The 14,761-nt window shown below is 40.6% G+C and overlaps 1 protein-coding gene across 4 annotated transcripts in view; it reads right to left on the bottom strand.

Annotated features, from left to right (window-relative positions):
* Window positions 1-14,761, bottom strand: part of PTPRR (protein tyrosine phosphatase receptor type R) — a 219,996-nt gene that overhangs the window by 92,698 nt on the left and 112,537 nt on the right. For all 4 annotated transcript variants that reach the window (XM_039520862.1, XM_039520863.1, XM_039520865.1 and 1 more), the window contains exons 4-5: window positions 9,381-9,536; window positions 2,552-2,662 (exon numbers count right to left, since the gene is read on the bottom strand). In XM_039520862.1, coding sequence (XP_039376796.1) covers window positions 2,552-2,662; window positions 9,381-9,536 — 267 coding nt within the window. The remainder of the gene's footprint in view (window positions 1-2,551; window positions 2,663-9,380; window positions 9,537-14,761) is intronic.

Genomic DNA, 14,761 nt, shown 5'->3' with positions numbered 1-14,761 from the left:
TAAAAAATTATCCCATTTGTTAACCAGCTCTACAAGTAACCTGTAGTCTAATAATTACCTATTTATTAATAAAGAGCACATTAAGAAATATAGATCATTTTTGAAATATTTCAAAACAAAAAAGGGCTGAATTCATAAGAAATATTCAAAATGAATAGTTCAACCTGCTCTATCAAATATAGTATTATTTATGAAAATGGTTAGTGTAATAACAAACCATTATCTATTAAAAATAAAAATCACAGACAGACCTGTTCTCCTTAGAATAGCATTGTTAAATAGTTACACTTAATTAGTCTGTTGCTTAATAGGTTATAAATGATGTATGGAGCTCCCAGAAGAAATTAGTCCATAGTCTGGACTGCAGAAGAGGACCACTGGTGGTGAATCCCTTCTGAGACACAAAGAACATAGTTATTCTGGTGATGGTGGGGGTCACAGAAATAAATGGGTGGCCTTGAAGGAACAATGTACTGGTCTGAATTTAGCTCACGTAGTACTGTATTACTGTATATAGCAATACACTGCATAATCAAATATAGGTTTGATAGTTTTCTTATTGCAGTTCATTAATAAATTCCAGAGAAATTAAAAATAAAATATGTAAAGACTTTTAACGCACAGTCTTCTGTCAGTGTAAAAACTGTGCAGTTAAATATCATGATTTGTAAAACCCAATTAAGAGAAAAGGCTGTACAGTTTTATAATTTCCATAATAATTCTATAGAATAAAGGATTAACATAGACAATTCAACTAGCTTGCACTAACCACTATTGTGCACCCATCTAATTAGTTTCCACTTCACATTTTAAGAGACACTAAGTAATATAGATCCAGATTAGCCAACAGCACCTTTGACACTTCCAGGAATAAGCATTTAAGGATAAATATACAGCTGCAGTATAATTCCAATATAGCCATTTTGGGTACCCCAGTAAAGGCCCAACATTTTGTAGCCTGCAGAATTTGTGATTTTATGTGTGTTAAATTTATGCTTATGCACTCAGATATTATGTAGATTAAAGGAGGAAGGCGGAATAGGTGTCCAAGGTGTTGTACTCTGCTTCCACAAAGTGAACAGCTAGGCAGCAGAGACAGAAACAGTTATCACATCCTTTTTCCAGAGTTACATCTTTGATGAGGCAATGTGTTTTATTCTCCATAAAAAGTGAGGGGTGAGGAGGGGAAGAGGGAGGATTAATGTTCGTCAGGTGGGAAAAAAACAAGAACTCCCCCCTCCCCAACTTCAGAGAGGCTTTACCAGATTAAGTAAGATTTTGTCATCAAAGATCTATAATTTACAGACTGAACAACAAATCTTCATCTGAAATGTTATTTCCATCTTAACATATGGATGTAAAATCTGCAAATCCAAAGGTATATAGACAGACATCTAAATGCCCTTGAAAGCAAGTGTGTTTGAAAAGTACTAGGTATTCAATGGAATGAATAGTGCCAAGATTCATCAGAGTTCAACAATTCCTTATCTGTAAAATTATCCAGAAAAGAAGATGGAAATATTTGGGACATGTGTTAAGAATGAACACATTCTTGAGCAGCTGGAGGAACATGAAAGTGGGGCAAACCAAAAGAATCCCTCCACTGAACACTATTCAGAGAGAGAAAACTTATGGAACTTAACATCACTGAGGGTATGCAAAGAATGGCCCTGGAGACCCAGGGACGGTGGAGCCTTCCTCGTGCCCTAACAGTGTGGGAATGATTCAGATTCTGAAGCTATAACTGACAGTTTCCTTTTTTATTAAAAAATCAAATTGAAAAAGATTTCAGAGTGTCCCTTTAATACCTCCAGTGTCAAAATGCACTCAGGGTCCTTTAAATTTTTTTGAGTTTCATTCATTGGAGTGTTCATTCATTGGCAAGGATGTTCACTGGACACCCTGTGGCTAGACACCTGACCACCAGACGTATACTGCATCACATGTTAGACGTCATGTTAAAAGAGCAGTTAAATAACACACTTACTCCTAACTACATTTTTGAATAGTGGTCATATGAATATTTTCAATGTCAAATTCATATTTTATTGTAATTATATTGTTACACAGTGCTAATACCATATTACCATATTATCATGTATAAAGTGTATTATCTCAATGTTGTGGTTTTTATTACCACATAATATAAGAAATAAAATACACTAGAAATCTGTAGTGACATTGAGGGCTCCTGTGACCTCTCTAAACCACTCACTTAGGCTTCACTCTCATGGTTTATCATGTTACTAGAAGCCCTCAATTTAATTACTGCATGGTTATTGTGCATGGTTGAATGTCCATTAGTTCTGAAGCTTACCATTAGTGATATTTTATATCAGATATAAAACATTCTAAACATAATAAGTATTTCTATTACTCATCAGGCTTTGGCCTCCCACCACTATCAGAGTTACTTACTGTTACTTAGAGGCTGAGCTTCTGACTATTTTATGAAAACCCTGTTGAAATAAAGGAGGCAGGACTCTGTCTTTCAGACTGATGTAAGCAATACATACATGAAAACAGAAAGAAGGTAAAGCAACAGACTTACCATTAAACATGTTGCTACAATGACAAAGATGCTGAGAAATATGACAACTGCATAAAATCCTTCTTTGCTCCAGATTTTGTCCGCTTCATGCTGGCCTTGCAAAACATTTTTCTTTATTACAAAAAAAAAAAAAAGGTTGAAATTCTACAAAAGCATGTGCAGATTGAAGAGATCTTATCAGGCACCATGCATTATTTCAGATTTGTTATAGTACCCATTCTGTAGTATATGGCTCTGACCGCTGCCAGTTCTATATCTACCTAAAACAAGCAAACAGGCTGAACTATATGTGTTTGCCACAATAATCCTAACACACCCAGAGATGATTTAAGATCTTAGTGACTATTGAAGTAATCTTCCCACAGATGCAATGGACTGGTCTGAAGCTAAGTAAACAAGACTCATTCTTTCTTGGAAACTACCTGGCCCATCAGGTAAGAGGGTAGTACTCATATGTGTGCTGAGGAAATTGCTCTTGCTGTCTCATTTTGCTGCGTCTCCTCCCACAACACCTACACACTAGCCTACGTACTATCTACACCTTACACAGAAGTGAAAACAGGTGCAAACAGAATCTCGTGATGTATTAATAAGCTGAAAAGCCCTGACATTCTAACCTAAAGAAAAACCCAAAACAACTTCTCCCCCCCATATTAAATTCTGATTGTACTTCAAGCAATCTCCTAACTTTAGGGACTCCCAATGATATTACATTTCTAAAGCAGCTCTGTACACTGAAAAATGCAGAGCTGTTGGGGAATATAAAATAAAAAACAAATAATGTTTATTCTGTCTTTATTGCAGTGACAGCCTGGGTTGGAATATCAAATTATAAGATTTTGGCTACATTTTCGAATGGAAAAAAGCTTAATTGAAACTTGGTTCTAATAGAATCCTCAGTCCAACTGTAATACATTATTCAGAATATGATGTATATACTTGCAGCAGATGCAATCTTCACTTGTGTGTTTCAAAGGGAAAAAGATTACATATAAATAGACTTGAAAGAAATTAAGTTGTACATATAACTACAGAAAGTCACACTCCTAATCTCAGTCTATTTCTTTATTGTATTTCTTGAATAAAATTGTCAAGTTGAGAGAAAAGAAGGTATTTAAATCAGGTCTTCAATACGCATTTCCGAAGTCTCGCTGCTCCCCTTTCATAGAAAAGCCCTGTATGGAGCCTAGGCTGTAACTTAACATACTAATTCATGTGAAAACTAAAAATTGCCTCGTCTTCACTATGATTTTCCTCAATTTAATCAACTTGAGTTAAGAACAAACTTTCTTTCCTAGGCCTTGTCTACACTTGTGCACCATGTAGGATACGTGTAGCCACACACTGCAGTGAAGGGGAAGCTCCATCCACACTCACTGTGGTGTGTAGCTACATGTGGCTGTGAAAAGCTCCAGCAGGAGGAAGATAGCTGGGAAAGGCTCTGGCAGCAGAAAGCTTCTGGAGCATTTCCCTGCCACCTCCCTCTTGTCAGAGCCTTTCCCTGCTGCTGGAGGCTTTCACAGAGGCAGGGAAAGGCATCAGCCTTGCTAGGAGGGAGGGGGATAGTACACTGCTAAAAATAGCAGTGTAGAGATGGGAAGCGCTGTGCGGCTGGCCTGTGTCAGCTGACTCAAGCTCCAGGGGCTAAGGGGCTGTTTAACTGCGGTGCAGATGTTTAGGGCTCTGGGATCCTGCAACCCCAGAACCCAGGCTCCAGTCCAAGCCCAAATGTCTGCACTGGAGTTAAACAACCCTTTAGCCTGAGCCCTGGGAGCCTGAGTCAGCTGACATGGGCCAGCCACAGGTGTTTAACTGCAGTTTAGGTATACCCACAGAGAACTGTGTAGGGTACATACTCTAGGGGTTCAGGTGTGTTTCTTCTCTACTTGCCTAAGCAGTGCCTCTCCGTCTACAAAGCTATTTATATCCATACCAGCTGGGCATGCAGTGTGTGTACTCCACACACGGCTGCAAGTATAGATGTGCCCCTAATGAAGACACAGGAATCCCTAAAGCAAATGTTCCATGAGGTTGACTTTATAGACTTGGAGTCACCTGATCACCACAGAGGGAAAAGTTCAGGAGTCTCATAGAGGGGGTGGGTGTGTGTTCTGCAAACTCAAGAGGTCCTTCTGCTCCATGCTGATCCCTGGGCATGGTTTGGAGCTGTGTTGTCATTGGGTATGCTAGCAGAAGCATGGGTAATTCATGCTCTGAAATCTGCCAGGTCTCCTGGGACCTTGCAATACTGAGCAATGTTAGACACCTGCACAAACTCCTTTGACCTAGAGCCCTCCCAAACAGGGAAAGCCCTACTCAGGTAGAATTCAAGCAGAGGAGTTTGTGTGCATTAACAGCAACATGAACTGCAGGGATAGAGGGACACATAACTGAGAGCAGCCACAGCTGTTTTGAGTCAACATAGATTTGCTTCCCTCTGGTTGTAGAGAGGCAGAAGCATTCAGTGCCTAGTCTGTGTAATTCACAGAATGTAGCTTTATAGAATACAGCACACACAGATAAGTATTTGATTGGATGGTTAATTTAGGGGTGCTTATTTTTTTTAAAAAATTACTACGTATTGACTTATAATTAGAAAATCTCCTTAACAAGAATATTCTTTTGTTGAGATGCCAGTCTGTCACAGCACTGGAGGCCAGATGGCAAAATGAAACTCACACAGTACACCCGATAAAATCAATGAGAGTACTTGGGTGGGAAACTGCTCAGCAATGTGAGCACTTGGTTTCACAACCTGGCTCTAAGGGCTCTGTATGTGTCCACAGGCTGAAAACGAATTCTAAATCACCTTCTTGCAGTGAACCACTCAAAAAATGGAAGCGTTTTTGGCATACTGGCCAATTATTTCTGCTGAAATTGTTCCTTACCATATTTAAACAACAAGTTCACTGCTTTCACTATTTGTTTTGTAGTGTTTCATGCAATTCAGTTACCTCAACGCAGTAAGGAGGTTATTTTATCTAATGTTTACAGGATAGGCCTGAGTCTTCATGCTGGCTTAAGGCCCAACATTGCACCTGCCCTGCAGTTTGAACTTCCATTGACAGCCATAGGACTTCTGTGTTCAGAGCAGCTGCAGCATTGGCCCATAAGCTATAAAGTAACTGTTTGACCTTGGGGAGGTTACCTGACAACCTTCCTGTGTTTCAGACATTCCACGTGGAAAACTGGATTAAAAGCAGGAGCTCATTGAGCATCAGCTGAGCTGCCCTTTCATAAATAAATGCTGCCCTGTACCTCCCCATCTAAAGATCAAATAAACTAGAGAGTTGACTAGCTGACATAATTTTTGAACTACTGGCTGAGGGACTTTATTTTTAGTACATTAGTGGAACAGTAGAGTTTTTTTTTAAAATGGTAGAACTTATAAGTAGTTGAATCTACTATAATTCTTCTCCATTACAAATGCAGTGCACATTTTCTCCTGATTTTGTTTTTCTCAAAGTCAGATCTAAACCATTTTGAAACGTTAGGTAATTGTCTATATAAAGGCAAAAATTACACACCACAGCTCTAACACAGACTGACATGCCATTTTGGAACATCGAAATATTATATTAGCCTAACAAAAGAAGTCGGTACCCTTGATTCTAATATAGAATAGGAAGGACAGCAGAACTCTCACTTAAACTCTTTTGTAATTATGATAGCAGGAGTTCTGGACTATTGTAGCTGAGTCACTTCGTGTCTATGATAAGAAAATAATTTGTGAGATGGTGTCAATTGTTCAGGACTATTTGTTCCGAAGTCCAGAAAAACTGATAAGACAGAGCTATAAACAATTAAGTTAATCTAAAACAGCTTAGTTGTTAAACTCCTAGAGACAAAAGCTTTGCTGGTAGAGTCCTCCTTATTGAGAGCAGAAAGTCAGAGATGGTAAGAAAAAAAAGGCCTGTCAGCAGAGACAGACACTGAAACTTAAAGATGCAAGGGTGTGCTGATTAAATGAACTGGAACTATAACATATGTCACTAGCTAAGTGGCAGTTCTCCAAGCCTCAGATAGGTATAATGTAATGCTTTGATTTTCTCACAGGGCTTGTCTACACACAAACTTGCACCAATTTAGTTTAACTGGTGCAATACTCTCTGTGGACACTGAAGTCTGTTTAGAAACAGTTTGTATCAATATAGCTTAAGTTAGTATGGAATCAATTTAAGCTAAATTGATATAAACTATTTCTAAATGGATTTAAGAATGTCTATGTAGGGGTCTGTTCTGGTTTATCTAAATTGGTGCAAGCTAGTGTGCAGACAAGCCCTTGGTTTTTTATAATTTTTTTTCTCTACGATAACTTTGGACCTAAGCTGTTATTAAGGCACCTCCTGTGAACTATTCTCAGGGACAAAGGAAACGAATGCCTGACCTCTGGTAATGGAGAGAGGTGGGAGAGGAGAAGCACCTGACCAGTAGCACTCTGTGCAAGGCATGGGCAGAAAGTTGCTTCCAACACACTGGCTGTAGTCAGTAAGGAGCATGAGTAGAGCTTGGAGACCACAGAAATTGGTGTGACTCTGGGTTATAGCCCCTTATTGCCTCTGCCCTGCAAACATTTGTTCTTTGGGTGGATTTAGGGATACATGAAAAATTGGTCAGTTAACATGGCTGGGAGGTGAAGATTAAATGTAGCTGTCTTTTAGACCTTGATTTCTACAAAGACTGACACATGAGTAGTTCCACTGAAGTCAATGGGACTAGTTACACATGTAAAGATAAGCGTGTGCATAAGTCATTGCAGGATCAGGGCCTTATTTATGTAATCTGTTAAAAATGGAATAAAGACATTCAAATAAGGCTCTTGTCTTCCCAATAGCATTAAACCCACCTGACTTTATGAGCTATTTTGTATGAAGAATTCTAGAGAAAACTTCAAGAAACCTTTAACTTTGTATTGGCTACATTTATCTGATTGACAGAGAGAGAATTCAAATACCTAGTAGTTTTAGACTACTGAAACTGAGGAATGACAATTTGCTACTGTATGTAACATAGGTGAGATTTCAAAGTCAGCACTTTGTTTTTTCAGACAGTCTCTCCTAGCTTGAAATCATTTCTCCATCCATAAGGAGTTATTCACATATGCTTTCTTCCCATGTCTATTTGAATTGTTATTTGTAATTGAAGTATTTGGAACAGATAATCATATCTCTCAAATTCATACACTTCAGCACTAAAGTAAATTTTCATTTAAAGAAAGTATTTTAGGGCTGCAGCCCAGGTGGCTGATTAGAGGTGTAATGAACAGATCTGACATTAGGACAGGACTGCTTAGCTTCACTTTGTGATCCTATAACTCAATGTCCTATAACCTCAGTATCTGCACCGTGAAAACCCTTTCATTTCCATAGTTTACCTGCTGTAGGAAACACATGTGACTTTGCTCATTATAACTTGTTTTTATATTGCACTTTTCATACTGAAAATATATCGCAGCACTTTACACTGAATTAGAACTTTAAAATGAGGTAGAAAAATGTCCGTGCAGCAACTATGTAGGCTAGTGTAGCACCCATTATGCACTCAGCAATGACTCACACACAGGCCTGGACATAAAGGCCCTGATCCTTTGCTTGGCATAGGAATCAACAGGACTGGGGATGGGGGACTGGAGCTGGTCAAAGTTTTCTGTTCAGAATGTTTTTTTGACCAAAAACTGCTCTCTCATCAAAATGGAAATTTGCACAGGAAAATCTGTTTTTGATTAACTGTTTCGAGATTTTTCATGAAATTGACCTCACACAGAGTTCAAGGGGCTTTATGTGTAATTATGGGCTTCCAAGCACCAGACAAGATCCAAAGTGATTTGATTATAGCCTGATGTGTTTGTGAGAACTCAATGGCTTCCTTTCCTTTTTTCTTTAATTATTATTTCCTTTGGTGTCATGAGGTAAACCCAAAGTCAAACATATGTCCAAATGCAACGTCTGCAGAGCACTACTGATGTGGCAGCCAGCACTGGTCCTGTTTCAAAACAGATTATCTTTAAAAATAAAAGTTGTAATAAAAAATAACAAGACGTTTTAAGGGCTCTCTCTTTTTTGGGCCAGGTAAAAAAAAATAAAGTGGGCAAACTTTCAAATCTCTCACTCTACCAGAAAACAAAGTCAGCAATAGATAAAATAAACAAATACAATGCTCCCAAAGCCATTCAAGGCACAGTTTAACCCTGTATGGACCAAGCAGGAGGTTGGACAACCTTGAAGTGGAGAATTATCATGAAATCTGAATTCTATTTGTGTCATCACAGAAGTCTTCAGACCAGACAACTCACATATAAAAGACCAAAGTTTCTTAGGCCATATCTATACATACAGTGGTGCAGTGACACAGCTGTACCAATACAGCTGTGCCGCTCCAGCACATCTGGTGAAGATGTTCTATGCCGACAGGAGAGAGCTCTCCTATCAGCATAATAAAACCATCTCTGTGAGTGGCAGAAGCTATGTCAGTAGGAGAAGCTCTCCCACCAACATAGTGCTGAGCACACGAGTGCTTATGTTGGTGTAACTTATGTTGCTCGGGGTGTGTGGTTTTTTCACACCCCTGAGCAACTTAAATTATGCTGACATAAGCTGTAGTGTAGTCATAGCCTGAGTGATTATATGATCCATTCAAGCTTTCTTTAAATAATTTAACAGGAATATTTTTTATTATTGCCTTGCAATAATAATAAAAACAACTTTTATTAGCCATACATTCTCCTCAATATCAGTACCTTAGCCTAAGAACTAACACAGCCCTTAATAATTATATTTAGAGTTGACTAATTTACAGTAAACTCTAATATGTTATACACATGATAACCTACCTCTGGGGAAACCTCTGTAATTCCAAACTGGGATAAACTTTGATGCAGAACATTGATATTAAGTGAACGCAACACCTCTTCAGATGGAAGCGCGTCAGAAATTCCTGGTTTTCGATTTGTTGGAGACACGAACAGCTCAACACAGTTCTTCTTCCCCTAGATAACACAAATCATATAAAAATATTTGATTCTGAATCACTCCTGCCAGCTACAAATTTTAATCATATTTTTAAAAATGAAAAATATAGTATAAGGAGGATTGCAACTGCTCGCTTGCTCTCTTTCTCTACTCACACTCCATTTTGAGCAATTTAAACTTCACAGGATGGATGATAAAAAATATAGTATATGCTGTGTTTTTTCTCTCTCACTCCTTATTAGATTATCCTCACCATAAAGTCACCATCTTTAGATGTTTGTCCTTCAGCAAAACTGCTTTGCATCATGACATGTTGGTGTTTTGTTGTTACTTTGCAATCCAATGTCAACACATTGCAACTTTTTGTGATGAGGCACAATATTCTCATTGCAATGTCATGCTATTAGATGCCACAGCAATGTGACAGGACCCTAAAAGTCTGCCTGGAAGTTGTGCTGACTCCATAGAAAAGCCTGCTTGTGTTTCTGGCATCTTGCAATTTATTATTACAGGGTGGGGATAAATTAATTAAAACTGGAATAATCTTGTTTTTTTTCCAGGAAGTATACACATCCGACTTCACTACCTTCATTGTTATGAAGAAACAAATATGGCCTTGCTATATTTAAAGTATTGAGCCATTACATTCAGAAGTGTAACTTCACAGACATCAGATTTAATGGGATACTTTAAGGATGATTAGTTTAAATTTGACCTCCATAGATACCATCACATACACAGAGGTTACCATTTTCTTCTACAGGGTTGTGCTCCTACTTAGAATAAACTTTTATAGTTTCCATTGATTTCTTCATTGGAAGCAGAATTCGCCATTCTCCCAGAACACAAGTGACAGGACTTCAGTCCCCACAAACCCATAGATTTTGTGGATTAGCCAGATGAAAGAGCACATTCATGGAGATTCCCTGCCTCCATATTGCCATGCATTTTTTCCCATCTTCTACTAGGCCCCAGACCCTACAGTTCTTGCAGGAGCCAGGTTGCCAGCAGCTCCACCACCACAGACGCTCCTGGAGCAGGGCTGTTTCCAGATTGCAGAAGGGGAACCAGTGTAATTTACCAGAGATTATTACTCTCTGTGGTTTTGGGGGGCAAGAGATTCCAGTGGAGATCTCCCACCCTCTTTTCCCTGTCCCATTCACAGAGTCAGAACCCTATAGCCCTGATGGAGGGGTTTCTATGGGGTTTGTGGAAAGGGGTAGCTTGCTGAGGAGGTGCTTTTCCCACCTTTTAGTGCCTCACTGAGGTAGGCTCTCCTTTGCTTACAGAAAGGACTTTATACCTTCTGTTAACATAGGGCTTTGCTCACAAGCAGCTTCATATCAAGGGAACTGCTTTCTAGTTGTAAGAGCAAGAAGAATGGGAATAAGGATGTTTCAGTTACACTATTAATGCTTGTGTCTACTGACTTGCTGTGTGATCTTGGCCAAATCATATAGCCTCTTTGTGTCCCATTTTATCCATATAGAAAACTCCCAACACAGTGGGAGCTGAGCAGACTAATATTAATTAACATTTCTAATGTGTTTTGGACTAGGTGTAAGGGCAAAATGTTAACATGTCTACCCTCAAACCACAAATTAAAAGGGAAAATAAACAACCACAGAATCAATGGGAAAACACAATATGCAGCATGCTCCCAATTACCCAGGCTGCTCAGAGCACATTAGGAGAGCTGCTACATGACATGTTATGCTAGAGTATTTTAGGACCCATAAGGAAAGTTCCTCTTTTAATTGCACTTTTCACTGTGTATGCCTTATAACTTTAACATTTTGGTTAATGTGGGGGACAAGAAGATTGAGCACTCCCTGCCATGAATGACGTTCCTAAAGAAAATGAAAAGAATGTCATTGCATTGCTATTGATCTTTCCTTTTGTACAGCTTGTGTGATCCTCTCACAAAGACATTATTTGAAAGGTATTTTTGATCCCTTTTGGCATATAAAATCCTATCATACTAGGAAATACATTTATATCGAACCTGTCAATCCTCTTCACTGGTATTCAGCCCACACCTCGCCTGAAAAAAGCCACCCTCACTTGGAACAATAATGGAATGCTAGCAACACACAGATTGTACGGCTTTTCTGTTTAATGGCAGAAATGCCCTGTGGAAAACAACAGTTATAGAGTCCTACTGTGAGCCATTAAAATTAACCTTTAAGTACTTTACATACTATAGTATTGTGACACTTTATACCTCGGGGGAGTGCCCTGTAACCCCTATATTCATCATTTGTGTAAAACTGTGATATTGCATATAAATCGTGCCATGTAAGGTATCACGGGAAAGGTCGTGATCTGCTGAAACCCATCATTCTATCTAAAGATGTATATCATTAATGCATATGAAATTATGAGATTGTGTTGTATGGTTGTCACTAAAATATGCTGTGAGTTTGGGTATTGCTCAGGTATTAGCTCCACAGAGACAACAACAAGGGAGGTAACCAATGCATGAGTGGCTGTCAAACAACCATCAACTGCTATTGTCCAGCAAGGGAGTTACAATTCAATGGCTCACTTGCACAAAGCCACACCAGGGAAAGTGCTCAACCTAGTCTGGGGACTCAGCAATGCCCATCAGTCATGCCTGGACTTCTGTTCTTCCAAGCACATGGACTGAGGATATAAAACAGAGGACAGAGGCCACATGGTTTGTCCTGTCTCTTCCTCCACCTATGCCTATGAAGGCAACAAGAACACTGGAGCTGAGGAGACTGGTTCCCAGGCTCACAGGGAGAGCTTGCGTATGAAAGACCAACCAACCTGCAGTATCCAGTAGGGTGAGAAAAACTGCTTAGTTCAGATATTGCCTAGTCTAATAAGACTAAGAATTTAGACTGCGTGCTGACCTTTTATTTTCCTTTGGTAACTACTCTGGCTTTTGCCCATCACTTATAATTAAGGCTGAGAGTTTGTCACGGAGGTCACGAAAGTCATGGATTCTGTGACTTTCCGGGACTTCTGCAGCTGCTGGTGCGGCTGGCCCGGGGACCTCCTGAGGAGCTAGGGCAGCCCCTGGGCCAGCCACACCGGCTGCTGCTGGGGCAGTCTCGAGCCACCACCCTCTCCCCCTCCCAGCAGCAGCAGCAGAAGTTTGGGTGCATGTGGGAGGGGCCTTAGGGCTTGGGGTTGAGGCCCGAGGGGGTGAGGGCTCTGGGCAGTGCTTACCTTGGGAGGATCCCCAGAAGCAGCGACATGTCCCCCCCCTCAGCTCCTAGCTCTGCGCACTGCCTCTGCCTGCAGACACCACCCCCACAATACCCACTGGCTGCAGTTCCCAGCCAATGGGAGCCGTGGAGCTGGCATTTGGGGCGGGGGCAATGCGCAGGGGGCTAGGAGCTGAGGGAGGGACATGTCACTGCTTCTGGGGAGCCAGGTAGGGAGCCTGCCAGCCCCGCCAACCCCAGCTCCCACCAGTACCAGCAGGGGTCCCGGGCTGTGCACCGGTGCCTGCCCCCCTGCACTAGCAGGGGTCCCGGGCTGCTGCCCCCAAGCATGCACAGTGCCCCCGGGCCATTTCACCATGAGCAACAAAGTGCCCCCTGGGCTGCCCCCCCACAAGCACCCCCAGGACTCCCGGGCTGTCCCCCCACCCAAGATTTAGTCGGGTATATAGTATAAGTCATGGACAGGTCATGGGTCATTAATTTTTGTTTATGGCCCGTAACCTGTCCATGACTTTTACTAAAAATACCTGTGATTAAAAACATAGCCTTACTTATAATCACTTAAAATCTATCTTTTGTAATCAATAAACTTACTCTAAAGTTTATCCTTACCAGTGATTTTGACTGAAGTGCTTGGTAAATCTGCTCAGGTTACAAAGGCTGGTGTACGTTCACTTCCCATTGATGAAGTGGTGAACTAATTCATAAACTTGCATTGCCCAAGAAAGCATCTTGAGCAGTGCAAGACAATATATTCTGGTAGGACAATGCTGGGAGCTGGGGGGATTAAGCTGATGCCTTTCTCTGTGTGATCAGTGAGCAACTCTGGGATCATTGATGCAGTCTGGGTGGGTGTTGGGCTCCACATGCAGTTGTACTGAGTGGCAACAGCTCCTGGAAGGGTTTGCTGCTTGTCACCAGTAAGAGTACATCTACACTACCCGCCGGATCGGCGGGTAGCGATCGATCTATCAGGGATCGATTTATTGCATGTAGTGTAGACATGATAAATTGATCCCCGATAGCTCTCCCGTCAACTGCTGAACTCCAGTTTGGCGAGAAGCGGAAGCAAAGTCGACGGGGGACCGGTGGCCGTCGATCCCGTGCTGCGAGGACGCGAAGTAAGTGATTCTAAGTCAATATAAGATACGTCGACTTCAGCCACGCTATTCTCGTAGCTGAAGTTGCATATCTTAGATCGATCCCCCCACCCCCAGTGTAGACCAGGCCTAAGGCATTGTGAGAGACAACCTATATTAGTGAGTTAAGGGGACACAGTGCTCCCACAGTCCCAGGTTGCACCCTGAGGATCCCATCACAAGTACAGTATAATTCTTTACATACTATACATTCATCAGATATTAACAATCTTAGCTAGTTTTAAATGGAAAATCACAGATTTTGAAAATTATTTTTAAATTACTTATTCTCCCTCCTTAGAAACAAAATGTCACCAGCTTTTGTGAACATGGTACCTTAGGATCTACAAGACCATTCCTGAACACATGCTGCTGAAGCCCACTATCAAAGCAGGAATATTAATGTCATAACAAGACATTTAAATTACTATCTGAAAAACTCAGATATTATGGTGATGATGACTTAGAAATGTATCAGAAATAAACAAACAGAGACAGACCAACATTTAGTCTGAGCAAGAATCACATGTATATATAGGGATGGGGTATAAAAAAAAATTAGAAGAAACTTCCTTCTGGAAATGTACCATAGAATTGACTAAAAATTAACAGATTTATAGATTTTAAGGCCAGAAGGAACCATTGTGAACATCTAGTCCAGTGGTTCTCAAACTTTTATACTGGTGACTCCTTCCACACAGCAAGCCTCTGATTGCGACCCCCCCCCCTTATAAATTAAAAATACTTTTTTATATATTTAACACCATTATAAATGCTGAAGGCAAAGCAGGGTTGGGGTGGAGGTTGACAGCTCACGACTCCCCATGTAATAACCTCACCACCCGAAGGGTCCCAACCCTCAGTTTGAGAACCCCTGGTCTAGTCTGACCTCATGCATAACACACA

The sequence above is a fragment of the Mauremys reevesii genome, linkage group 1 (genome assembly GCF_016161935.1).
Source record: "Mauremys reevesii isolate NIE-2019 linkage group 1, ASM1616193v1, whole genome shotgun sequence".
Lineage (NCBI taxonomy): Eukaryota > Metazoa > Chordata > Testudines > Geoemydidae > Mauremys > Mauremys reevesii.
The sequence above is the reverse complement of the archived record's forward strand: the minus strand, read 5'-3'. Positions and strand labels throughout refer to the sequence as shown.